This window comes from Achroia grisella, unplaced genomic scaffold (genome assembly GCF_030625045.1).
Source record: "Achroia grisella isolate CSIRO2021 unplaced genomic scaffold, CSIRO_AGI_Agris_v1 utg515, whole genome shotgun sequence".
Classification (NCBI taxonomy): domain Eukaryota; kingdom Metazoa; phylum Arthropoda; class Insecta; order Lepidoptera; family Pyralidae; genus Achroia; species Achroia grisella.
Genome location: NW_026712908.1, coordinates 400,171 through 428,096, shown reverse-complemented (window position 1 = coordinate 428,096; position 27,926 = coordinate 400,171). Strand labels below are relative to the sequence as shown.

At 30.5% G+C, this 27,926-nt stretch overlaps 6 protein-coding genes across 6 annotated transcripts; 2 read left to right on the top strand and 4 right to left on the bottom strand.

Annotated features, from left to right (window-relative positions):
• Nucleotides 1-110: 110 nt before the first annotated feature.
• LOC131846936 (histidine-rich glycoprotein-like) lies at nt 111-7,642 on the top strand. Its single transcript, XM_059196354.1, has 7 exons — nt 111-156; nt 904-1,080; nt 1,475-1,641; nt 2,175-2,235; nt 5,485-5,784; nt 6,712-6,878; nt 7,570-7,642. Exons 1-7 carry the CDS (start codon nt 145-147, stop codon nt 7,640-7,642), a joined length of 957 nt encoding a protein of 318 aa, XP_059052337.1. The 5' UTR covers nt 111-144.
• A 934-nt stretch (nt 7,643-8,576) lies between these two features.
• Nucleotides 8,577-10,227, bottom strand: LOC131847043 (cuticle protein 8-like). The gene is made up of 4 exons (XM_059196484.1): nt 10,210-10,227; nt 9,556-9,786; nt 9,174-9,340; nt 8,577-8,640 (listed from the first exon to the last, which is right to left on the bottom strand). Exons 1-4 carry the CDS (start codon nt 10,219-10,221, stop codon nt 8,577-8,579), a joined length of 474 nt encoding a protein of 157 aa, XP_059052467.1. The 5' UTR covers nt 10,222-10,227.
• Nucleotides 10,228-13,107: 2,880 nt separating this feature from the next.
• On the bottom strand, nt 13,108-14,411 carry LOC131847045 (larval cuticle protein A3A-like). Its single transcript, XM_059196486.1, has 4 exons — nt 14,400-14,411; nt 13,891-14,127; nt 13,257-13,423; nt 13,108-13,168 (listed from the first exon to the last, which is right to left on the bottom strand). The coding sequence occupies exons 1-4, from the start codon at nt 14,409-14,411 to the stop codon at nt 13,108-13,110; spliced, it is 477 nt and encodes a 158-aa protein (XP_059052469.1).
• A 3,141-nt stretch (nt 14,412-17,552) lies between these two features.
• Nucleotides 17,553-19,264, bottom strand: LOC131847044 (cuticle protein 8-like). The gene is made up of 4 exons (XM_059196485.1): nt 19,253-19,264; nt 18,730-18,957; nt 18,071-18,237; nt 17,553-17,616 (listed from the first exon to the last, which is right to left on the bottom strand). The coding sequence occupies exons 1-4, from the start codon at nt 19,262-19,264 to the stop codon at nt 17,553-17,555; spliced, it is 471 nt and encodes a 156-aa protein (XP_059052468.1).
• A 2,198-nt stretch (nt 19,265-21,462) lies between these two features.
• Nucleotides 21,463-23,390, top strand: LOC131847042 (cuticle protein 8-like). The gene is made up of 4 exons (XM_059196483.1): nt 21,463-21,474; nt 22,145-22,372; nt 22,726-22,892; nt 23,321-23,390. The coding sequence occupies exons 1-4, from the start codon at nt 21,463-21,465 to the stop codon at nt 23,388-23,390; spliced, it is 477 nt and encodes a 158-aa protein (XP_059052466.1).
• A 2,767-nt stretch (nt 23,391-26,157) lies between these two features.
• On the bottom strand, nt 26,158-27,805 carry LOC131847046 (cuticle protein 19-like). Its single transcript, XM_059196487.1, has 4 exons — nt 27,797-27,805; nt 27,206-27,421; nt 26,557-26,723; nt 26,158-26,221 (listed from the first exon to the last, which is right to left on the bottom strand). The coding sequence occupies exons 1-4, from the start codon at nt 27,803-27,805 to the stop codon at nt 26,158-26,160; spliced, it is 456 nt and encodes a 151-aa protein (XP_059052470.1).
• Between the last annotated feature and the right edge of the window lie 121 nt (nt 27,806-27,926).

Genomic DNA, 27,926 nt, shown 5'->3' with positions numbered 1-27,926 from the left:
TCGCGAGTAATTCTTAATTGCCAATAATTTAGAGTACATTACGTTGCCTTCGCTACCCTTGTTATCGATATATAAGTCGTGTTTTTCAATCAACTTATATCAGTTTGCTGCTAAGTTTAGATAACAGCACAAGAAACCACAAAAATGTTCAGCAAGGTATATATAACTTTTAATAATCATAAATATACGAATTTAAATTGAATTCCAAATTCGAAAGTGGAAAAGATTAAACTTTATAAATTACTTGTAGTATTAAAGTGCGGGTAACTTCCTGAATCTTCCATTAGGAACCTTTTTCTGTTTCTTTTATTGAGTAGAAAATTCTATGAAATTTCTATTTCCCTTTGAAGGACCAATTGACCAATACGAGCTACTATTAACAACTATAAAATATTACATTTTGTGATGTTACTTCTTTGGATGTTTTACTAATGATATCCATGTATAAATAGAATAAATAGAAACAAAATGTAAGAAAACTATTGCCCTAATATACATATTTTTATTACAACAGAAATATTGCTTCAGATTCGTTTACTTGTAACTAATAAATAGACATCCATGGTGCGTATTGTATTATTATATATTGACCAGCCATACATCAGCCCCCGGGAAAGGGCGTGCATTGGCGTGATTGGAAAGCCATTTACAAACTGCGTACTCAGGTGGTTTGCTGCAGGCACAACTTGTTGACATGGGGTATCGCTGCCTAAGAAGCTTGGGACTGCGGAGCTCCATCCCAAACCATATCCCACTTCCTGATATGCCCTTTATGTTCAGTATCTAGTACGAAGGAAGACCTGAACAAAGCCACAAATTCTGCCATTGTAGTTGCGCCAAATTCTAGTCAAAATATTCTTAGGTTCACCTATGCGAAAGAATAATTTTATTATTTTATTTCAGATAATCTGCTTCGCTGTCGTAGTCGCCACAGTGGCGGCTCAATATGGTGAGCACGGCCACGGGCACGCCTACTCATCTCAACAGATCTCTCGCCACGATGGTCCTGAGCACGTTGTGTCTGTACATGGACATGAGGGTAGTCACGGTCATGGTCATGGACATCACGTTGACTACTATGTGAGTATACTGTACAATTAGGGACTAGTTAATGTAAGTGCTCAGAACGAACTTCCAAACTGATGTGTTTTGGAAATTCAATCAATACACAGACATCCCACACGTTTATGAGTAGGTTTACAGATTTTGTGAATACATCTATTTTGCGCAGCTTTTGATTGTCTCGATATTTCATTTATTTATATAGATACTTATATTATATCACATATTTATTTTCATTTATGCTATAGAATTAAACCAAACGTAGTCTTTCATACAATGCCATACAAGTATCTCATCATTAAGGCTTTTGGTAGAATTTATGCTTGTACGGATTATATTAAAAAGCTTATAAAAATACGTTTTTTTATAATAAGTACACATAAATATTTAATATCAAATCTATTTTCATTAGGCTCATCCAAAATACCAGTTTGAATACAAAGTATCGGATCCTCATACCGGTGACCACAAGAGCCAGCACGAATCCCGCGACGGTGATCACGTGACCGGTTACTACTCGCTCCATGAGCCCGATGGCTCTGAGAGGACTGTTCACTATTCCAGCGATAAGCACAGCGGGTAAGCATAAATTGAAGTTTTATCTTTAAATTTAATTATAGCTCTAAACAAACTAAGCAGTCTGAGCAAACTAAGTAATCTGGCCTAACAACAGGATGTTTTTTAATTATCGAATACAACAAAGTAACGACTTTGACAAAATTATTTATAACATTTTAGTCCTCCAATGCGTGAGTAGTTACGAGTATCACATGATAATGTAATGTCGTATTAAACTGTTCATTACCCTATAACTTTATAACGTCTCTAAACGTATTTTGCATAATGAACTTCTTTATCATTGGCCTATTATTTACTTAATCAGAAACAATGTAACAAAACTACTGTAATAATCAAAATGGGTTTGTAGAAAATTAGTTTATATGATATACAGTAAACTAGAAAATATCAATTCTATTTAGTACTTACAATAGTTGAGCTTAATACGTGTCCATAGTAAGAAAGGTTATTTTGGATTGATTCACAAATTACGCTATTTATATTATCAATGTAGTAGGAAACAGTATAAACTAATAAAGTTATTTTATTTCCAGTTTCCACGCCACCGTGAAGCACGACACTCACCATATTATACCCGTCCATCATCATCATCATTAAACGGCAAAAACCGATTACTACTTGACTGATTAATACTTAAGCTATATAGCTGTTTTCTGTGATCTTATTTTATATGCACAATAAAGTCTATTCTGTTTAGTTTGTTGTTTTTATGTATATATCTTTATCTCAATTTCCACTGATAGTCTGAGAGAAATCCTCAACAACAACAATAATGAATCTGCATTAAATTTTTGCTGTAATTTTATGATAATAGGTTACCATTATTATTTTCAATAAGGCTCAAATATAATAAAAATAAATTCAACTATTACTTAATGTAATTTAAATACATTGAACATAAATTAGTAGACATATACAATAAATATTACAATCTAAATATTGTTCTAATTGTAATACTCTATTTGCATATGTATTCATTTAATATTTTCAACATAATTATAAAACCATAATAATAAAACTAAATCTATATTGTAAATACAGTACTTATAATACAGATTACAATTTTACAATATTTATATGAGTAGAAATATGTCAATAGTGCAGGATTCACGAAAATTATATCGTTGTTGTATTTAGTTTCTGTTTATTTCATAACATTACTAAATTATTAAATCACTTATTTTTTAAGGAGTACTTCCCCTATTATATTCTTATATTTATGCTAATAAATATAAATTTGTTCTATTTATAAATAAATATAAATTCTATATATAAATAAATATAAATTTATTATATTCGTATGTTTGTTTGTATCGGTTTGGATGTGTTGATATACGTAGACGTATATAAATACGTACTTACAAATAATATATCCAAGTATTTATATGAGTTGTCTAGTACCCATAACACAAGCTCTGCTTATCTTGGGTCTAGATGGTTATTATTATTATATCTGCATAAAATTTCTCCAACGCTAAGTTAAGGAAAATGTAGAATCTTTAATTTGAGAAGTAGGAACGTGTACATAGATAGCAAAGAACATACCCGAAAAATATAAAAAGTAGAAAAGAAAAAGAAAATGTAGTGTAATAAATATTTATGTTAGTTATAATTATATGTTTTAAGACATTCATAATGGAACACTCTGATAACTAAGTATATTATTTTATTCTGTTTTCGCGTATGTTGATATTAAATAAGATACAAAAATAAAAATTAACCAGATTAATTACATTTATCTACCATTCTTACCTATTTTTTCTATCTTAAAGAGTTGAATTATTTAGTAGGTTACTGTAAATTGTTACACTACAAATGTATAATTCGGAGTAGTAATATGTATAGTATATGTATATGTATATATCATAGATATAAATACGAGAAAAATTAAAGTATTCAGCATAACTTGTTTCTTCATTCATAAAAATAATTTCTTACTGCGCTAAAATCGTCATCAGAACTGTTCTATTTTTGCCAGAGAAATAGTACTTACGTAATAAATTAAAATGATGTAAAGTGACATTTGATGTAATATCTACTGTAATCTAGTTGATACTAATAACACATATACATATACAGTACAGAGCAATATAACCAATATATTATAATATCAATCTCGAAGCTAATAAATGTACAAAAAACCATAATATTAAAAATATTATGAAATTTACAATTTCTACAGCATATGTTGTAGAAATAAAACAAAAGAGTAGTGAATATATATCACAGTATCTATTGTTCATAATTGGATGAATAGTAACAGTAATCTTTTATAGTGAGTTTTTCCCGAAACTTTTTACTACTATACTATCAAAAATTTTATGTATATTTTGAGAAATTTTCTGCCTTTCCAAACCGACACAATACCTATATAAAAACTTCAAGCAAAGGCCTTATTCCTCCTTGATAACTCGGTAACTCAAAAGCAATTCCACTGTTGCTGCGGGTACTCAGGTTTGTCGAAAGCTCGATTGCGCCCTTTGCTATAAAAAATATATCTTGTTATAATGCAACCGTTTTACATCATGTGTACAGAAACGCTTTAATATTACTTAATATTACTTTGTACTAATCTATGTCAAATATAATAAAATATGAAAGATTTAATGTTTTTTTATCTCTTCAAAAAATACCTATTTGATCGATTTTTTAATATAGTTAATCGGATCAGATATAATTTTATGGTATAGATATTTACCTCTATCAACGTTTCTACTTGGTTGCACTAGCCGTGGTCACGAGCTGACTGGTGGTTAAGATACATTTTAATGTTAAAAACGAAAGTTTAATAATAACTATTGATTTATTCGTTTAACATTGACATTGACATAATCTGTAAATCCACCCGCTTGGAATACAACCTGACCTTAGCAGGATACTGCTAGTAATTATTATGAGATATGAAAAAATCTTTGCATCAGTATGGTTTATAAATAAACATTAGTATTCAAGTATCTGTACAAATTCTATGATTATACAGTTATATATATATTATACAGTGCAGTTTCCATTGATGACTATGTCACATTTAATTATTTAGTCAAAAATATATTTATTCGTATATAGTTATTGCTCAATAGGTCATATAATGTTTAATAAAGATATTTGTGTAATTAATAATTTAATTTTAAATGAAATTAATCTATACTATATTCTATATATGCTTAAAGTGCATTAGTAAAACGCTAGTAAATGTTTGATTGGAATCTTACCTTGAAATTTTAACCGAATCACACACAATCATAGTTAAGCATAACGAACAAATTGTTTTACGAAATTGTTCCAAATTGCTTAAATCTTATTGTCTTTAACTACCAATAGCTATAACATAAAGTGAAATCAATATTAGTTACCCTTGATTTTCTTGGTTACTATAAAAAACGAATATATTACCATTTCTATATCAGTTTTGTTTCACACTTTGGACCATAAACATTTACAACAAAAATGTATTTTAAGGTAAATATAAATATACAATTGATAATATGCAATACAACACATTACACCTCAAATATGTTATTTAGGATTTTTACTGTTCGTAATAAATCAATGTATACCATAGAATATTATTTTTACATATTTTCAATGGGAAATAGGATGCAAGTGAAGTGCGCTATTACTAATTGCTATTACTATTAAAAAAGGAATAATTTAAATATTTTAATTTCGAGAATGATTATTGATGAATTAACTATACTATTAAGGTTTCTCAATAGGACACATAACAATAGATCTCTTTTAAAAGTCATTTATGGTATTAATAAGAATTATAATTACTATAACTTATTTGTGTATTGTATGTGACATAAAATAATATACAAACATATGTAATATTTTTTTCAGACGCTGTTATTTTCAACACTATTAGCGGCAACTGCGGCCCAATTCGGGTCTAATAATGGATATAACCACGGTCATCATGGTCATGGACATGCATACTCATCTCAATATATATCACTTCATGGCGGACACCATCGTGGTGGGAACGGGTTTGGTCAAGGGGAAGCAAATGGACATCATAGTGGTATAGGAGCGCAGAATCACGGGCATGAACATGCATACTCTTCGCAACATATCTCACATCATAGCGGACACCATCATGGTCAAGGTCACCACCATGATCATGGACACCATGACTATCACGTAAGTATCCAAGGCTTATTTTTTAATTGTAGTTTAAATTAAAAATGAAACAATGCCATCATTCCTCTCCGATCGATTCCTCGTCAAATTCAAAAACAGGGATCGAAATTACGGCCTGAGCCGAGGTTCGAACCCTTAGCGGTGCCCTCAAACTAAAATCGTATCGTAGGAGTTGGCCTTCAGCCGATCCTTCTTTCTGCGAGTTCGGAATACCATCTCCCCCTAACGTCCGGTGAAGCGTAAAGGCCAGCAGCGGCCATAAGCATTAGTAGAAATTTACAATTTTTCCAACGCAAAATTTAAAAAAAATTCAAAATTCAATATATCTTTATTCATATAGGTCTATTACAGACTCTTATGATATGTCAAATCTACCGTCAGTTCGGAATGATTTCGAGAAGTGAAGAACTGACAAGAAATTCAGGTCGTATTTTTTTTATGTTGTACTTGTTTACAATAATTCATTTCAAATTTGGGAGAATAGAGTGACCACCAGTATATGCTATTGAAAAAAAAAACAATAACAAAAATTCTAATCAGTGTTCGCAACTTGAACAGACCAATCCCCACAATTATAAAATTACTAATCAAACTGTCTAATTATCCTACCTACTTACATAGAAATATTATTTTGCAATATATGTAGGTAATAGCACATTAATTTTAATAACAATCATTTGAGAATAGGTTCCTTTGACTCATCCCTGCCTGAAAATACTATTATGAACAAGAATACGGCCAACTTCAAACTTTCAACCAAAAAAAAGCACGTACTAGAACATAACCACCATCTCATTACCCTCAATTCAATAAATATTGTACATTATTAATAGTTCTTACTTTTTATTTGTAGTGTAAACAAAGCGTATCCTTCTCTCTATTTCTATCTGAATCTGTTTAAAAATACTTCCTATTATATTTCCTCAGGCTCATCCTAAATACGACTTCGAATACAAAGTGTCAGACCCTCATACTGGTGACCACAAAAGCCAGCACGAGAGTCGCGACGGCGACCACGTGTCTGGTTACTACTCACTGAAGCAGCCTGATGGTTCTGAACGTACAGTGCACTATCACGGTGATCATCACAGTGGGTGAGTGTACTGGGTACCATATAACATTACTGATCTTATGCAGAATACAAGTACCCATAAGAAAAGAATATTCTTAAGCCTACTAAATGAATAATGTTAAACCTATTATAGCCAATAAATTTTGTACACTTTTATACGGTCTTGGAGATCTAACGAATTGCCTAATTTCTGATGGTTGCGGGTTCGTTTCCTTGCACTTTACAAGCATTTATGTTAGTCAATGTAATGGTTCTTTTGATCTGGATATTTCTTATGTATATTATGTATGTAATTATAAAAAAAATATGTGCATTCTTGTAGCCATTCTGTAGGCTCTCCTTAGTTTATGTGTTGAGTGAATTGTTGCAGGTTATCATTATTATTACAGGGTTTTTGTAACGTGTTTTCTACTACTTCACTGGTACGCTGGTAACATTTTGCCATACCTGCGGATTATAACATTATTATAACCATAATATTATATGCATAGCAATTTCACTGTCTTGCTACTCTTTAAAGTGCTACTTTAAAAAGTAATACAATGATTGTATTTATATCCATATTTCACACAGTATGTTATTGATACTCTATGAAAAACCTATATGATTTGTCACAGAGAGCCTAAAATTTAATAATAACGAATATCGTTTAGATGACATTTCGTTAACAATATCATCTCTAAAAATATATAATATATTTTTCTGTTTTTCAGATTCCACGCTACCGTCAAATACGGAACCCATCACTTAGTGCCACATCATCATCACCAACACCATCATCATTAGACTGAGATTATTGTTATATCGACTACTGTCATTCTCTCATGCCTATGATTATGACAAATATACGTTATGGTTAATATTAATATTTTTACTATTATTTCACATGTCACGCCATTTTTATTAAGTTTAAAATTATAGATATATGTAATTAAACTAGGATTTATAACTGAATATACAAGTGCAATTAGAATAAATTAAAGAAAATAGAGGAATAAAAAAAAAAGTAGTATGCAAAAACTACGTTTCTAATACGATAGCGCATTGTTTTTAGATCTCACTTAATCTTATACACGGTATCCGTCATTTAAAATCACATCATAATTTTCATAATTATTAGACTGGAAAATCATTATATTTTACGATTATTCAGTGCTGTATAGATAAGATACATTCTTTCACTTGATTAAGATCACTTTTATTTATTATGTTTTATTATACAAGATTTTTAAAGATTAATTGATAGATTTTAAAGACTGTTGTATAACGCAACATCCAACCGCCCAATGAAAACAAACCAATAGAATCCAACCAATAGAAAAGAGACTTGGAATTTTTAATATTTGTTTCCGATGGTCTTACAATGCAAGCATGAAACATACGAGTAAGTATAGTTTTTTGTATCGCTCTGGCGGTTTCTTTAATATGTACAAAAAGTAAATAAAAAGTATTTAACATATTCTATGAGTTGTCTCGTACTCACAAACTCTGGTTAGCTTAAGATTAGATAACGCTGTATGAATTGACCAGTGTTACTATTATTATTAAAACGTGGGCATCCGTTCAAGGATATTCTTTTTTTATAGGGATAAATGTGCCCAGTAGAAACTTAATAATGAAAAATATTTTATATTTTCTTATTTATTAATTTCTATATTTACAACAATAAAAAATGTAACAAAATTTAATTAATGACTGTTTTTATAGACAAGGATCGGGTTCAATGATGATGCTCAGGTACAATGTGTTTGGCGTGACCTTCGCGTTTCACGACGGCGTTGAAACTGTCAAAAAAAATAGTACACAGATTATCAAACGGGTATAAACATCTTCCGGACAAATATGTAAGGGATATCTGAGATAATGTAGATCTTACAATTAAATCTTAACGATAGAATTTAATCTTTGAAATTATATGAATAGACAGAAGGATTTTTTCCTAAATGTTTGCAAGTTTGTTACTTAAACATACCTAAACCGTTAAAGGATTAAAAAAAATCTAATGATAACCATATTTTATCACTATTCATGTAGAAGGACTCGCGACTCGACTTTATGATATAAAAAACAGATATGATGATCATATAATGTATGGAAAATATTGAAATTTGAAGTATATATACCAGCCTAGACTACTTGCGTTATTTGTAGGTATTGTAACACTTAAGTATTTGGGTAATATCCTTCTATTTACTACATTTTTATACTTTCACGAATTATACGAAATTGGATTAACAGAGAAACTATTAACCTTAGACATACCAATACAATATTCAAGCATAATAAGCTATAGCTATAAAGGAGAATAATGTCTTACCCATTGTGTTTGTCGGCCGTGTACTCGACGATCCTGATGGTGCCGTCGGCTTCGTGCAGACTGTACACACCCTTGACGACGTCACCGTCACGGGTCTCGTGCTGGTACTTGTTGTCGCCGGTGTGGGGGTCCTCGATTTTGTATTCGTATGCGTATTTGGGTATAGCCTTAAACAAATAATATAATATATATAAATATAAAATAATACTATTAGAGTTGAACACCTAAACTTTGTGATTTTAATTAAGTTTCTACTTTTAAAAAATCAGCTATTGAGAGTACTGACTCCTTAAAATACTTTTTGTTCTTTTAATACTGAAACATTTTTTAATTTTATATCTACTAATATTGTCTTAAGGTAGTTTTCTTAAATTTTACTTACATAGTAGTCTACGTGATGTTCTTCATGTTTTTCCTCGTGCTTGGGAGACTCATAATGTTGGACAGGCTGATGAACCAGCACGACGGGCTTGGCTTCATGCTGCACAGGTGCGTGTTGAATGTGACCACTTTGATGTAACACGATGCTTTGTGATGAATAAGCATGACCGTGACCGTGGCCCTCCTGTGGTCTTGCAGCAACCACAGCGAGGATAGCAGCAATGATTACGAACTGTTAAAAAATAATATGATAATGTATGTGTAAAATATTTATAAATTATTTGAATAATGAATTAATTTTTAAATAATTTAAAATTTTGCACTCCTAATGAGTGAAAACATAATGGGACATTATATCTTATTTGATTACATTATCAATCACAACTCATGTAGACCTATGCTTATCGAAAAATAAATTTGATTTTATTTGAATATATGTTAATATGAAATGTAATGTTATCATTCTGAATTAGTGCTTTTCATTGTCAGACATTAAAAGCATCGAAATATCTTTTAAATATAAAGATATGATTTGTTGTATCTTCGGTCACATATAAAATTTAAATTATACAATTTTCTTTTACTAATAATGTAAAGAAAATTTAATTTGGATACTTATAAATTCAGTAATATATAATATTTCAATTTAAAGTACCTTGGCTTGCATGTTTAATTTCTTGTTTACACTTCAAAGCGTAAAAACCAACTGATAACTAAGAGCTAATTGGTATTCCTTTTATACAGCCTAAGAGACAGTATAAGAATTTCTATTTTAAAATTTCGTCCGGTTTAAAAAAAGCATAACAAGTTCTCAAAATTTGGGTGACATGAAAGCGTACGCGACCTTGACTCAAGTGCGTTATTACATTTTATTATAGTTACGCCCACCTTTCTTCTTGAAAGTAGTAAGTTGCTGTGCAATTTGATTACAAAATTTTGCATAAGTCAAATTGAAATTTTTCCATACCAATACCAACTTTTATACACATATCACTATGACTTTGAATTTTCAATAAACAACAAAAACACAATTTTGAGCTATTTTGAATACAATTTATGATATGACTACTAATCGTGTATGTATTTTGTTCTGAAAAATGTCGAATAACATGATGCGTACAGCTATCTTTTACCATCCCATTTCCCCACAAACTACCTCCAGCTCAACGAATCCAGCGGATTCGTTGAGCTGGAGGCAGTTTTGGACAATTCGGTTTTAGAACAGGTTTCAGATTCTTCCGGCGTAGACTTAAAGATGAAGACTACGATGAGAATGATATAAGGCCAGAACATTATGATGATTGCTAATTCATCTACATTTTTTACTATGGTTTTACGATTTTGTATACATGTGATTTTAGTAAAGTATCAGTAAAAACGCATGGTGGAGATCGATCATCCATCCAAATTGTACTTGTACTTATTCAATATTGAAGATTCATTAATTTTATTCAATATGCCAAAATATTTTCTAAATATATCGAATTATAATTCTGTTTCGCTTAAAAATAATAATGTAATGGATAAACTATTGAATAGAACTTGAGAACAACTTTTAGACAATGTTACCAAATCAAATTGCAATTTAAGATTTGAATGAGTTAATTAGTAGAATGTAATAAGAACAACAGGTTGTTATTACATACTATCTATTATTGCTTTTTGTCTAGGAAATATATATATTATATAAAAGATACTTAAAATATATTCTATGAAATAAAATCGGTTCTTAAAAAATTTTACACATAAATATTACTGGTAAAGTTGTAATAATAATAGTAACTACTCTATTTTACCCCAAGCTGAGCGTATATTATGAGTAGTAGGAAGCTGATGGAAATACTTAAATACATTGTTTTTTTTTGTAATACATACAAATAAAAAACCAGACCAATACTCAAGAATACAAATGTTTGTACCGTGCGAGGAATCGTACCCGCAACCTTTATAGCTAAATTGATCGACCAATGAGGTCATCACAAATTTTCATCACATCTTTGTCATAAAAATGGAATTTAAGGTCTCATATTTCTTTACAATATACTCTACAGTATTGCACGATATCTTAGAATATAACAGAAAAACAAAATGTATGCAGTTTTCAATGTATCCATTTTTATTTCGTCATCTATACAAATAAAATATAAAAAAATAATTTTACAATATGTATCTGTCTGTATATTCTTGTTAATCTCTTAAGGGCTGGACCGCTTTTGATGGAAGTTTCACTCGCAGGTAGCTATCTTATCTGTTTTTGTCCATTGATCTGCAATTTCATCGTAGTTTGAGAATAATATATAATTACAGACTGTCTGATTGTGTCTTAGGCTTTCACATAAAATATTTGGAGCAATTAGGATTATAAATAAATAGGAGGATTATAGATAAATAGGTGGTTGTTGGATGGAGCTTTCTTGATAGAGATGAAATAATAATAAACATGAAAAATCTACACTGGGTCATTTAGTCCCAATCAGAGCCTGTGTTATGGATACTAAACAACTGGATAAATAAATAAATTTAATTTGTTTTGTAAATACACACATAACATACATTGCAATTCAATTCAAATAACCATACTCATAAATACAAATTTTAGTATTCTGCTAAAAATCCACCCTGCAACCGACAGAAAGCAACACGGTGCGCTAAATCAAGAGATCACCGACAATTTCAATACGTCACCTACTATTGTAACAATGAGTTTTATAATAAAATAAGAGATAGTGTCGCAGGCTCTACTATTTCAGAATAATCCAATATCGTATTATCCACTCTTTTTTCTTTGTTAATCAAATTAACAAATAAATAGTTTAATATAAAATATTCATTATACCCTAAATATTTGAAATTATGATGAAGTTTTAATCACTTTTTTATTAGCAAAAATACTGTGTCTGTATGTGTGTGTTTCATTTATGAAAATACTAGCTACCCACCCCGGCATCGCACGTATATACATATATTATACATATAAACCTTCTTCTTAAATCACTCTATCTCTTAAAGAAACTGCTTCAAAATCCGTTACGTAGTTGTAAAGATTTAAGTATATGTAGAGGACAGACAGTGACAGCGATTTTGTAATAATAATGTTTATTGACTGTTGAAATTAAAATTACCCAATATTTACTTTTTTATCTACTGGAACGTAGAATCAAATATACAGATCAGTTTTTAGTATTTACTAGATTATGTAATCTAAGCTGTGTAAAAGTCACAACTTATATTAAACAAAATAAAATTAACTAAATAAAAAAAAACAAGCCATAGATTGTAGTAAATATTGTTTAGTAATAATTTAACTAAACTATTTCTACTACTTAAAATATATGTACTAGTACAACGTTATATTAAATATTACATCACTTTGACGATAAAAATTCTTTGAAATCGGTTTTATGTTAAAAAAGGTGAGTTATTTACTTAATTCCAGTGTATCAACCAACATACTTGTTATGAAATAATAAAATAATTATTTAGGTATAATACATTTATTAACAATTAACGAACAATTATAAAATTAATCTTAAAGTATAACGTTATCACAGTTTTAATGATGTTCTGGTACGATGTGTTTGGCATGACCCTCTCGCTTTACAACGGCGTTGAATCTGAAATTAAAATTTATTTTGTTAAAGTATTTTTGTAGTTGAGTAGTGATACTTAGAATTATTCAGATATTATTTATTTAAATTTTACCCATTGTGTTTGTCAGCTGTGTACTCGACGATCCTGATGGTGCCGTCGGCTTCGTGCAGACTGTACACACCCTTGACGACGTCACCGTCACGGGTCTCGTGCTGGTACTTGTTGTCGCCGGTGTGGGGGTCCTCGATCTTGTATTCATATGTGTATTTGGGGATAGCCTGTAATCATTCAATTAGCCATAGAACATGTACTTTTTTAGCATTTCCAAAACCGGTATGTAAGGATTAAGGAAATATGAAAAACTAAAAGGCAAGAATTATGAGCCGAGTAGAGAGAATAGGTTTTCTTAGTCTACAGAAAGTCTACAGTGAATAATGTGTGCGGTCAACAAAAGACTTTTCAGACATTTAAGACAACTTATCAAGCACAGTTTGAACAGACTGCTCTATCGAGTAGGCTGTCAGCATGTTTGTCATCATATTAATTTATATATTTATTTAATATGGTAGCATTTGGCAATCTGATATGGAAGCTACTGTAGGTATAACTATATTCACTGCTATTCTTGTCCACAGATAACGGTTATAATTGGATAACCGTCATCTGTGGAATAAATAAATTGTAGAAAAATAAATGACTATATTATAGCATATTATTTATATTTGAGAAAGAAATAATATCTTACATAGTAATCAACGTGGTGTTCCTCATGATCGTCATGTTTAGGAGATTCTTGGTGGTGGATGGGTTGTTGAACGTGTACAACCGGCTTCACTACATGATGTACAGGTACACTGTGGTGTGAGTCATGACTTTGAGGCTGGTGCAGTACGATACTCTGTGACGAGTAAGCGTGACCGTGACCGTAGCCGTCTTGTGGTCTTGCTGCGGCATAGCCAAAGATAGCAGCGACTAGAAGAACCTAAAATTATTAAATGGAATTAGAACATCTTTTAATTTGGATATCTAAATTAATAAATAAATATAAAACGTTTAAAAGTACAATTAAATCTTAGACAAAAAAAAATTATAGTCTATGTTCATTAGTGTAAATGACATTTAGCGCAGTAGTAATTATATCTTAGATACCAAGCTTCAGCTGTTACGCATAACTGGATTAATTAATCGAATTAAACAATAGATTAACAAATTTCCTGAATATTAATATAATATATAATCTAATTTTAGTAGTACCTTAGCATACATTTTCTTTTTATTTTTATATTACGTTTACACTTTAAAGAACAGACAACAACTGATAGACTAATTGTGTACAAGTATCCTTTTATATACAGCAAATAAAACGAGATCATTGAATACGGCACAATGTCTAAACTAGTAATTCGATATCATTACATAATGTAAAATTATAACCTTGACGCATAAAATTAATGTCGTATGAACTTTCTCACAGAAAAAAAAAAAAGAATCAAAAACGTATACGTAATTTTGATTGTTATGTAGACGACATTGAGATTGAGATTGCCCCATTATATTTTGCTTATTTTTTTTTCACATTCTCTATATAACTCGTTTTGTCTCTATTTATACATACAAAAATATAAAAAAGCTTTAAAAACTAAGTTCGTGTTCGTTCCTACACGCGGTAACGTAACATGCGGAATGCACAAATTTGTATATACTCTGACCATACAAATAACCATAAAATAATGGTAATGACCTATAATCAATCCAGAACACTGTTAGAAAACAATGTGCAAATCGGCCCCAAGTAGAAAAAGACGTCCGGAGGGCAGGAAAATGGAAACTGTATCTTGCCGAATATTTGTGCAACAATTAACACAGACAGTATCTTTATCTCGGACTAATTTTCCAGAATTGTTTTATAGCGCGTGTAATAAATATGTATTTATAATTGTAACAAAAGACAGCGGATGTATATTAATATTTTTAAAAGAATGTTCACTTTATTACTAGCCAAATATATATTCCAGTATTTCAGTGCATATAATGGCCGCTAGTCGAATGCCGGTAGGTGACCGTTAGATTAACAAGAAATCAAAAATTCAAAATATCTTTATTCATGTAGGTCTATTACAGACTCTTATGATATGTCAAATCTAGCGTCAGTTCGGAATGATTTCGAGATGAGAAAAACTAACAAGACACTCAGCGAGTATTTTTTTTTAAATAAATGTTATACATTTTTACAATAATACAGATTCATTTAAATTCAAATTTGGGAGAATAATGTGACCACCAGCATATGCTATTGCAAAAACCAAAAAATCTAATCAATGTTCACAACCTGAACAGACCTGTCCCCACAAACAGCACTCGCGGATGAGCCAGCCATCATTGCACTCAACCATATTAGAGGGAGCACATCGACCCGGCCCACCACGCCGCCACAAGTTTAAACTTTATGGCGAGCATGACTGTATCAAGTTACTCCACTACGTCATTTATATTATTTACTGCATAAACTGTACCAATTACAGTTTTTACCCATTACAATATTTAATATACATAATTTAGATTACAATATGTCATTACTAAATTTACAATAAGTTTCTTTAGTCTTTATTACATTAGTTACCTAAAGTCTATCAGTCGAGTAAACTATTGTATTATAATATATGGAAAATAAATTAAAATCTAAATGGCCCACTCGGCAATAATATCTTCTGCCAGTTCTTTTTAAATTATTATGTTTTAAGCATTAATATGCAATATAAAATTTAAATATTAACAAAAAGCACATAATATTTGTAAATGTGTTATAATATTGTCATAAAGCTATGAACCATTATTATAATAATAAATAATAATGGCAGAAATATGAGGAATGTCGGTTATTTATTTTATATAATTATTAGAAATTATTAATCGAAACAATACTGATATCAAATTTGAAGCCCATTAATCCATATCTTGATAAAAACATGAAATATTGTAATAATAAAACTTTATAATAAAGGTCATTTTCTATCCATTATAATGGTCATTGTTCATAGTTTGACGATGTATAGTTATTCTGCCAACAGCACTGCATGTTTCAGGGGGTGTAAACCTATAACGATGAAATCAAAGGGTAGGTACTATATATTTAAGTAAAAGTAAATTATTTTGTGTAAGTTATAAATATTTATATTACATAAAGCATTTATTATTATATTACATTGTTTAATTCCGCTACAAAAATACATTAGGTAATTTAATCGAATTCCGCACAATAACACCTAATAAAATAAAATATTATATAATAATTTATATTTTACAAAATTAGTCAAATAAAAGCATTGTGCGAATTTACTAGATAGATGTATTTATAAACTTATCAGTTAATTGTCATCTTGACGTACATGTAAGTAAAACAAATTATACGTACAACGCAGACGTAGAATTTTCTTTCTTGTATCTAAAGCCTAATAAACTTATGTGGAAGATAAATATCAGTTTTTCTGTGTCTATGATCTGAAGTTCTGACTGACTTTAAAAAGGGCTGTAATAGTTGCCTAGGGTCTTTTAACATTACTACTGGTAATTAAAATAATTTAAATTATATGTTAAATTAGAATGTGCTGTAAAAGAACTTACGGACATACTCATATGCTTCAGGATGACTATTAATTTCATTCATTTAATATATCGGTTTTTCTTCTTCTTAATTCTTGTATAATTTGCTAATAATTTTAATGTTTTTCTATTACTAGACAAACAGAAAATATAACCGATTTAGAATTGTCACTGTACTACATAATATAAAGTATTCATTTTTGATAGTTCTATACACGCTGCCAAATTATCAAAGATTATATACTTACATTATCTAAAATGTATTTGTTAAGCAGTATTAGTTTATTATTATTCTTTATATTAGTTAGCAGTTATAGTACAGGCCACAACACAGTTTATAATATCGTAAGATAGATTAGAAATAAAATAAGGTAACAATACACAAACATACAACTTCAAGTTAAGAGAGATTCTTTTTATTGATACATTTTTCCACTCAATTAATTTCATTGTCGGTCGGTTGATTCGGTGTCATATAATTATATTTTTGTCCTGTATTATATGACTGGATACAAATACTCGTAATTTCTTTCCGTGTTGCCACTCGCTTTGTTTTCTATACAATATGTTACAGTACAGTATGTTCTATTTATCAATACACTAGACACTAGAATAGCTGTAAATTCCCAATAGATTTTAATTTTCCTTAAAATTAACTCGTTGGCATGTTATAAGAGAAAATATAGTCATATTCTATTTAATATTCTTTTATTCTATAAAAACAATATTTACAAAAATTAACAATAGGTAACATTTATCAATATTATAATCACATTAACAAGGTATATACGAGTATGCATATCAGTTTCAATGATGATGTTCTGGCACAATGTGTTTGGCATGACCTTGTCGTTTCACAATGGCGTTGAATCTGAAAAAAAAAGTATTATAAAAAATATGCCAACAAAATAAAAAAACTTCGTTATTTAACCTAGATAATAACATATTGTATAAAAATATTATCATAACAGCAGAGACTATTTGACTCGAAGACATTCCATGGTTTCTTGTTTTATATTATATGTACTTTACTATATGTAAAGCGTATTTAGCACCTCATCACGACTAATAGGCATAAGTAATCTCGTATTAAATACAATATCTCAATAATGTAAAAAAAAACAAATCCTGCATTAAATTGTATCGATTAGTAGTTTGTTTTGGAGTAGGTTATATAAATGATTTCAGTATTTTGTTTTAGGAATTTTGACGAGGCAAGTCCGAGGATTGTGAATATTACACGACAATTTAATAATTTGACAATTTTCCTAAAATATATAAAATGATTTTTATTGTATAGATTTTAGTATAATGTTATATCTTACCCATTGTGTTTGTCGGCGGTATACTCGACGATCCTGATGGTGCCGTCGGCTTCGTGCAGACTGTACACACCCTTGACGACGTCACCGTCACGGGTCTCGTGCTGGTACTTGTTGTCGCCGGTGTGGGGGTCCTCGATTTTGTATTCGTATGTGTATTTGGGGATAGCCTAATAAGAAAACAATATTTTTTAATCCGTTCTGATATACGACTACAATGAAAATCAACTTGACAGTTGAAAAGAAAGTGATAAGTATTTGTTGGCATATACTGTGAAAGTTACGGAATTCACTGAGTTTTACTCGTGTATTGGCATTCCTGTAAGCTAAGGCGCAGTTCCGTAGTATTTTTCCTTACTACCCTTCAAACCGGAAAACTAAAATAATATTTATGGTGATAAGCAGAATAGATAAAACAGAGGAGATGTTTTATTTTATTGATGTAAAAGAAATTTAATTTATTTCTCCTATGGTAAATCTAAAACAATTAACTGTTTTAATATAGGTACATACATATAGACTAAAAACATAATATACTTCATTTAATGTTACATTCGTATATTCTATTTCTGTTTGTTATTGCTGTGGCTTCTCAACTTTTTGACTAAGATGAAATTGTTTATTTGTCGAAATTATAGAGAGTAAAAATTTATATTACTTACATAGTAGTCTACATGGTGTTCCTCCTGTTTAGGAGCTTCGTGGTGCTGTATCGGCTGTTGGACGAGCACAACTGGCTTCACTTCATGGTGTACTGGTACATGATGTTGCGTTTCATGACCATGACTCTGATGTAGTACAATACTCTGCGACGAGTAGGCGTGACCGTGACCATGACTGTCTTGTGGACGTGCCGTGGCGACCACAACAAGAGCAGCAATCACAAAAATCTATAGATAAATAGTCAATAGATTATTGATTTATACAAATAAATTAACTATTTATATGAACTTTCAATAATTATAAAAAATATTATATATTTATATGTATAGTTTATTCAAATTTGAATATTTTTTTCTATTATGTATAATTAAATATGATATAGTATATCTACTTTAATAGTAGGTAGATTTTGAGATAAATGGACTACGGATATTATTAACAGACTTTTCAGTTTAATTCTTTTTATCAATACATTTACTGAATTCATCTGTAAAGAATTCATTACTTTTTATAATAACTTACTTTGGAATACATTTTAATTGTAATGTTTACTTCTTGAATGACAAATTGTAACTAATAAATATATACTTACGCATTATCTTTTTATACTGACGTAGTTTAAAGTTATGGACAGATTGTTTTTCGTAATAATATTAAGTTAAAACCAGTCGGTACACATACATACCAATAATAGACTCGTATTTACTTAAATGCAAGTTCAACCTTGACATGCAAGCCATGAAAGTTCAATTTAGACACATTTCTCATGTTTGACTTGGAAAGTTTTAATTACTTGATTTTATTATCAAGCGTTTACTAAAGCTATTTTTTTAACTATTTTAAAATTTAATATAACTGTCGGTAATAACGTTAACAGTAAGAATATATGGATATGTGATGTTAAACTATCACCTTAGATTTATGTATATAATATTCTAATCTATGATTATATGATTCATGTAACACAAGAGTTTTTTTTTATACTACTATAGTGGCAAACAAGCATACTGCCCGGTAACCGGTTAGCCTATGGACGCCTGAAACACCTGGGGTGCTAATTGCGCATTGCCGACCTTTAAAAACCTTAATATACCCTTATTAATAAGTCGCATGCTGTAATCTCGTGAGTAAACCTAAGCAGGTAGTTCATTACACAATCTAAGTGTACGCAGGAGGAAGCTCCTCTGAAACCGCACTGTCCAAGACCACTTGGGTTGTAGCGTGTGGGGATAAATTCCGTGTCGATGGCGAGCGGTGCGATGGTAAAAAGTAATTGTGGGGATCATGTCGAACAATTCAGAACACAGTCCGTTGTATATTCGAGCACACAAAGGGAAGTGGTTAAGCTAAGTGGTTCGATACTGCCAGAGAGATCGGGAGCATCGACAATTCTCATAGCATAACTCTGAAGCGAGTCAAAAGGTCCGATTCCAAATAATCCAAGTGCTTATGCCGAAAGATGAGACCAGTACTTAATGTGCGGCGGAACCTGTGACTTATATGTATAAGACCACACCGAGTTTTTTGAACGCCCGCTTCTAGAGTATGCTAATAAATAGAAGTGAAGAGACGGACTGTCTCTTCACTAAAAGATATTTTTCAGTGAACATGAAGTACAAGACATATAACTCTTTTCAATTTGTATTTGGAATGCATAATATTCATTTGTTTTTAGAATAAATTATTACTGACAGAGTTAAGAAAATATTACTAGAGTGCTGACGGCACGTCTATCAATCTGCACAAATTAGACCTAAGCACATTGCTAATACCACAGATAACATAATATTGCATCTAATACCGATTGACTTACTCCAATGATCTCGAGATATATACAAAATATACAACAGTAATAAAACATGTAAATAAAACATTAACCTTTATTTATTTTATTTTATATTGCCAAAGGAATTAAATTGAGAGAACGAAAACTTCCCAGATAGAGTGCATAGAGTGCCAAATGTCTGCACACTGCAATAGTCGTAATTCGTCACTTCCTCATATGTAATAGTACAAAGTTATTAATTAACATAAAATAGAAAATAGTAATTAAATTATAAAGAATTGCATATTGGTTTTTGTGTTTTCTTATAACTATAATTCAAGAGCTGCTTAGTTTCGGATTTCTTAAATCTATTTGACAGAACATTATATATTTGTTTATTTCTATTTAAAAGGACATATCGTGTCTTTGGTCATTTCATAAATATATTGACCTTATACCTACTTACATTAAGCAGCTTTAACAGCAAATTAAACATAGATACATATATAAACTGACATCAAATTTCACTCGTCATTACAACTATTGAATATATATCTGTCTGAATCAAAAAGGTAACGGTTGTTTTGTAATTACAATACAACTGTTCGTAACGTCTTAAGTTATTAAAATCATCGCTATCTCTAATCGTTGATTACCTGTCGATGTCCAAATTATGTCAGGTGTTATATAACTGTATCGATTACAATTACGAGTACAATCATATTATTATTAACATTGTCTCCTTCGAGAAAGGTGTTCGTTAATTTTGTCTTACATATCCAAGGTTGCACTTACTAAACTGTCGCTTCCAGGCATGCGTATGCAACGAACTGGTTACACACTTTTTTCACTTACATGCTTGCGAAAACTTTGTTTTGTACTATCTTTCCCTTTATAAAAGACACGTTATAACTATAACAATTATCAGTTACAGAACTACTCTCAAAGTACAAACAACTATTAAAAAATGATCTCAAAGGTAGTTATTAATAATATTTGAAAACAGTGCTCTTTTTAAAAAAATTGTGCTCTTTATATTTTAATACTAAACTATAAGTACGAATATTTTGTTCTAAAGACTTTGGACAAAACTTATTTCTTGTTATCATTTTTATTTCTAAGGAACTAAATGGGTTTAATACTTTTGTATCAAAGAATGCTTTAGTTATTATAATCCGAACAACGGAATATAACTGATGAGCTTACAATGAGAAAATCTAGAATTTTTATTTATTAGTTTATTCATAGCGCTATACTACTTCTATCATTACTTTCTGCAGGATTAAACGTCACTTCTACCATCATAATCATAAACCATATCTTTTACCTCCATTCATCATCTGCTTCTTCCCTATCCCATTTATTTGGGGTCGGCGTAATATGTTTTTCGTTTCCATTCATCCCTGTTCGCAGTCATCGCGTTATTTACTTCCTTTCTTACCATATCATCTTTCACACAGTCCATCCATCTCTTTTTCGGCCTTCCTCTGCCCTTATAACCATCCACATTCATTTGTAATAATAATAATAATCTTTTACCTCCATTAATGTCTATATATCTATACAATATTGCTGCGTACTACGTGACACGATTAATACTTACATAAAATAAACTTACATACTTTATAATAAAATTAAAATATTTACAGATCTTCTTCATTGCTGCTGTCGTTGCTGTATCTTCAGCGCGGCCCCAAGATGGACATGGTCATGGTCATGCTTACTCATCGCAGAGTATTGTATTGCACCAAAGCCACCATGAACCACAGCAACACGTGCCCATCCACCACGAAGTAAAGCCTGTCGTGCTTGTCCACCAGCCTGTACAACATCATCACGAATCTCCTAAACATGAGGAGCATCATGTAGATTATTATGTATGATTTTTTTAAATTATTTTATGCTTTTTAAATGTTGGTATCTTATAACTAAACTCAATAAACAATCTTCATCTCTAACGTAAATTATGTCAAGATAAACGGACATTAAATAGTCAATGTCTTTGCATGAATTCAGCTAATACATCCATATTGTCATAATAACGTAAGACATTAGATAAAAATATATATTTATGTAAGTATTTGGTTAAAATATAATTTATATTTGTTACACTCATATTTAACTTAAAAGTCCAATATGAAGAATAGAATAGAAATTTAGCAAGCTATATATAAATCTACTGTAATTTAAGCAATGCACAAAACTATTTCTAACTGAATATTCTAAACAGGCTATCCCTAAATACACATATGAGTACAAAATCGAGGACCCCCACACCGGCGACAACAAGTACCAGCACGAGACCCGTGACGGTGACGTCGTCAAGGGTGTGTACAGTCTGCACGAAGCCGACGGCACCATCAGGATCGTCGAGTACACAGCTGACAAACACAATGGGTAATTATCCAATCGCTCAGACTTTTACGAATAGAAAAATAAACTGTTGTGAAACTCTACTAAAGAGTTTTGACTTTAGTTGTATAGGCGTACACATTATAACTAAAAAAGAAATAAAGTTAGTCCCTTTAGTGGAGTACCATAATAAGAAAAAATACCTAAGTAGTAATACTTTTTCTTATGATAATATAAACCAAATTGTTGATGTAACATTATCATATGTAATATCTATATAAATAACGCATGCAAATCTGCAGTAAAAAAGTAAGTACTCGTAGGTTGGTAGGTACATGAGATAACTCATTGTTTATCTAAACACATTCTCTATATGGTTTCTGGATTACTAAAACACACAATTAATCGTCTTTGCTCCTAAAATAAATAAATTATTAATAATTTCTGTTCTAATTATGATCTCCTTGTTTCAGTTTCAATGCCGTCGTGAAACGTCAAGGTCATGCGCAACATATCATCCCCGAACATCATCATCATCAATAGGCTATTGAAATTGTTGATAACTGTTATAAAATATTCAAAGATTGTTGTCTGTTACAAGTACTGATAAAATAAATTAAGTTATTTTTATATTATTTCTGTGTTTCTTTTTCTTACAAAACTTACTAAGAAAATAATGCCTATCAATTTAATGCAAGAAAAATAACTTGATATAGTAAATCACTTCTGTTTTACGGAATTAACTTCTTTATTTGTTTTCTGTGCTATTGAGAATATAAGAATAAAGAAAACAACAGGTACATTTCAAATTAATATCTACAAGAGTTGTTTGTAAGAAAACTAATTATTTACATAATACCTACTACTTATTTATCTTCTTCCTAGCCCACTTTATGCAGGGTCGGCTCTCCTAATTATGCGGCGCTAGGACAATCTTTCCTGGCTTGTCGGGTCAGGCAATTTTTCCGCAGCGATTAGTTTACTCATGTTGATCCACCAGGTGGCTAGAGGAAATCCTCCACCTTTTTTACGCTCGGGTAGTCTTAAGGCTTTTTTGACCACATAAACTACTTGTATAATAAGTTATAAGGATTAGTATTCTATGGTAAAAAGTATATTTAATTTTTTTAATTACATATAAAAATTACTATTACGCTAAACTTTCTCTATGTGATTAAATAAAAGATATAAATAAGCCCATGTTCACGAACATGGGCTATTAATTATATTACAAACTATCTTCATGTTTTTCGTTAAGATGTGTTCAGCCGTTTAGTAGTAAACAAAGTAACAAACAGATAAATTCACATTAAAAACATTAGTACGTATGTACACCAATTAGTATTTATATTTTGTCGCGCCAATATTATTCTATTAATATTTTGAATTGACTGTATAATACATATGTATATACGGCAGAATAGGGGGAATAGAAATAAGGAAAACAAACGAACCTTGCAAATGGCAGGCCAACCCAGTTTGGCTCTGGTACCTTCAAGACTGCTTCAGTAGCAATCCTCGTCTTTAGCTTCTAGCACAGGGAGCGTTAGGGATGGTTTGTGCACGTGCCTTTTTTACATCGTAGGCGGGACGCGACCTCCTCTGGTATACTTACTTTACTTTGAACGCGACTACAGACAGTTACAAGGACTTGTTGCCGGTCTCGTACACTAATTTGGGAAACACAAACTGCATGAAAACCGTGATATCACTTATACATTGTCATTCCAGAGGACTTATATGTCATTCATTGTTTAATTAGAAAATAATATCTTTAAATTATCAGATTTTGAATGTATAAGGTTTTATCATCTTATTTGTATATTATTCTATTATCAAATAAGTAATAATATCTTATTATTATTGTTATTTATTATTATCTAGAACATTAGAGATTTTTTAAACTCATTATAGTCCGACCGTCCTCTAAACAGCTATAAAATGTAATAACAAATACAATCGAATTTATTTATATTACGTTTCTACTGATGGATACTTAAAAAGTGTTCGAGTCTAGTAATAGTAAAAAAATCGACATTGTAGAAGCAATGTTTACACTTACTTAATTTTGTTATAAACACTTAAGTAAGGTTTTCTGTTATTATAATACATTTTTTATTATTTATTCAAGTAACTAATTTAGATAACATTGGCAGCCAGCATATTTAAAAATATATGAAACTAAATTAAAATTATGCAAGTAGGTATATAACCTATCCTCATAATTCCCAGGTTGCATTAACATTTTATTATAATAAATGGAATATATATAAGAGTTTAGTATATATAATATGTATTAGATAAAAAAAATATACGGTCGAAATGTGAGCGAGAGGTATCTAGAACTGCTAGTGACAAATAAGTTCTATACTGAAACATGCATCTAAAGCAGCTTTAGCAGGCTTTTACCAAATTTTGCTGGGCAGGGAGAGAAATATAAGTGGTGAAGATGAGTGTTGACGTATGTCAGCAAAAGGGGTAAACCTACACCCGGGTCACACCTACACAAGTCATGGCAACAATTTCAAGTTTTCCTCTCTGCCGCACGACGTAACCTGCACCCGCACAGCGAATCCATATAATGCTAAGAAGTTCTCTCTCTTATCTAAATAATGTAAAAAGAAAACCTAACATAGAACACATTCAATATCACTCACTCAATATCTATGAACATTCTAATTAACAATTACCAACAAAACCTATTAAATGTGATATTGTTGTTGAAATATATCGATAATTCATTATCATAAAAGAAAATGTATGTATGTGTATGTAATATAATGTATATGTATGTTTTGAAATGTTGAATGTAACTATAAGAAGTAATATTTGATATCATTTGGTAGGTACAATTAATTAATAAATAGCAAATAGGAGAGTAGAGAGAATATTTCTTAGTAACATATTTTGCGCTACAGTTTATACATAATACATAACATATATGTATATCAAAGGCCATAATAAATACCTAGAATTAATTAATGTTGAAGCCATATGCTATATATGGGCAAAAGTACATTTTTTTTATTTGTCGTTCATAATCTCGAGGTTTTCTTAGGTTTTTAATAAAAAGTCCAAACTGAATATAATATTTTTATTATTATAATTACAACAATAATATAACAACAACATAACGAGTATTTAATTAATTATAAAATAGCATAACTAACCAATTCCTGATCTTGAGATATTTTTAGAATATAATATTAACTAGAGTCTAATTTTCATTGAGTCTTTATGTGAATATCTTCTAAAAATATCTCAGTAACAATTAGATACATTGAGACTAGTTATCAGTCGGATGGATGGTTTATGAATGATGTTGAGGAATAATGTGCTGGGCATGACCCTCACGTTTTACGACAGCGTTGAAACTGAAAAAAAAATGTTAATTTCATTATTTTGTCAATAGAAATGTTTTCTATAAATTATTCATTGAGATGAAGATGTAACATGAATCATGTTATTAATATTATAATCATGAAAAGGTAGTTAAATATTTTTGGATGTGGAACATCCAACATTCTTTATCTTTTGCATTTTTATCACTAAATCACACTTAAAAATCTGAACATATCGAATGAAAAATGATGCCAAAAATGGCGTATCTTAAATTAAAACATAAAGAGTATTTATTGTAATTATTCTAGGCAAAATTGTGGGCTACCGCTAATCTCTAAAGACAAAATGCTTAAATAAATGTAATTACCCATTGTGTTTGTCGGCCGTGTACTCGACGATCCTGATGGTGCCGTCGGCTTCGTGCAGACTGTACACACCCTTGACGACGTCACCGTCACGGGTCTCGTGCTGGTACTTGTTGTCGCCGGTGTGGGGGTCCTCGATTTTGTACTCATATGTGTATTTAGGGATGGCCTGTAAAACATAACAACACCAGTATATGTATGGTTGTTTGGTGTATATGCGAATTATCTACAAGAGCACATTTGCCTGTAATAATAATATAGTAACACTAATGTTATATCACCAGTCGCGACTTAATATATATTTTACATATAGTATAGTATTATGACGTAGTTATTTAATAATATATATGTAATACGTATGCTAGACTATCATCTTAGATAAGATAGTAAGATGCATTGTCAATTGTAAACAGTCATGCTCTGCTCACATCGCTGTGTATATTTAAACCTAACATGGCATGGACCTACCACCGGAACCATACCATGAATTTTTGTGTGTATACAAATTTAAATAAACAACTTTCAATTTCTATACTCAGATTTAAACTCACAACTTTCTTCGAAGTCTTCTTTCGAATCTATTACTACATAAACTACTATTAGATACCCATGTTTTTCATCACAAGTAAATATAATGTGACTATATCTTACATAGTAGTCGACGTGGTGTTCTTCATGTTTAGGAGATTCGTGATGGGAGACAGGTTGAACTACGACTACGGGCTTCACTTCATGATGAACTGGTACTTGTGATTCATGACCGTGAGATTGATGTAGTACGATGCTCTGTGATGAGTAAGCGTGGCCGTGACCATGGCCATCTTGTGGACGCGCGCACGCTACAGCGAGGAAAGCGAGGCAGATGACCTGAAGATATAATCAAAAAATATTAAGCATATGTTATGCATATAGATGACTTATGAAGATATAATATGTAAATAACAATATTTTAAATATAACAAAAAATACACAGCGCCATTAAGCATATGTTATTAACAATTATCTACTACGGTAGCTATATAATTATTTATATAATAAGTAAATATGATCATGAATAATTTAATTAAAATCGATTCAGCCATTTACTCGTAGGAAGATTACAAACAGATAGTCATAGACTTATAATACTATTTAGAGCCATAAAAATTGTAAGTATCGATAAAAATTTAAAATAATTTTTTTATCGATACATATAATTTATTACAGTTAATGAATGTAGGCATTATTCATTTTATTATTTACCTTGTACATGTTAGATAAATTCAATTTATAATAAGTATATTAATGAAATGATTAAAACAGTATTGGGTTGCGGTTGCTACCTGTCTGTTTAATTTACTACTTGAAATATCTTTTATACTAAAGAAATTGA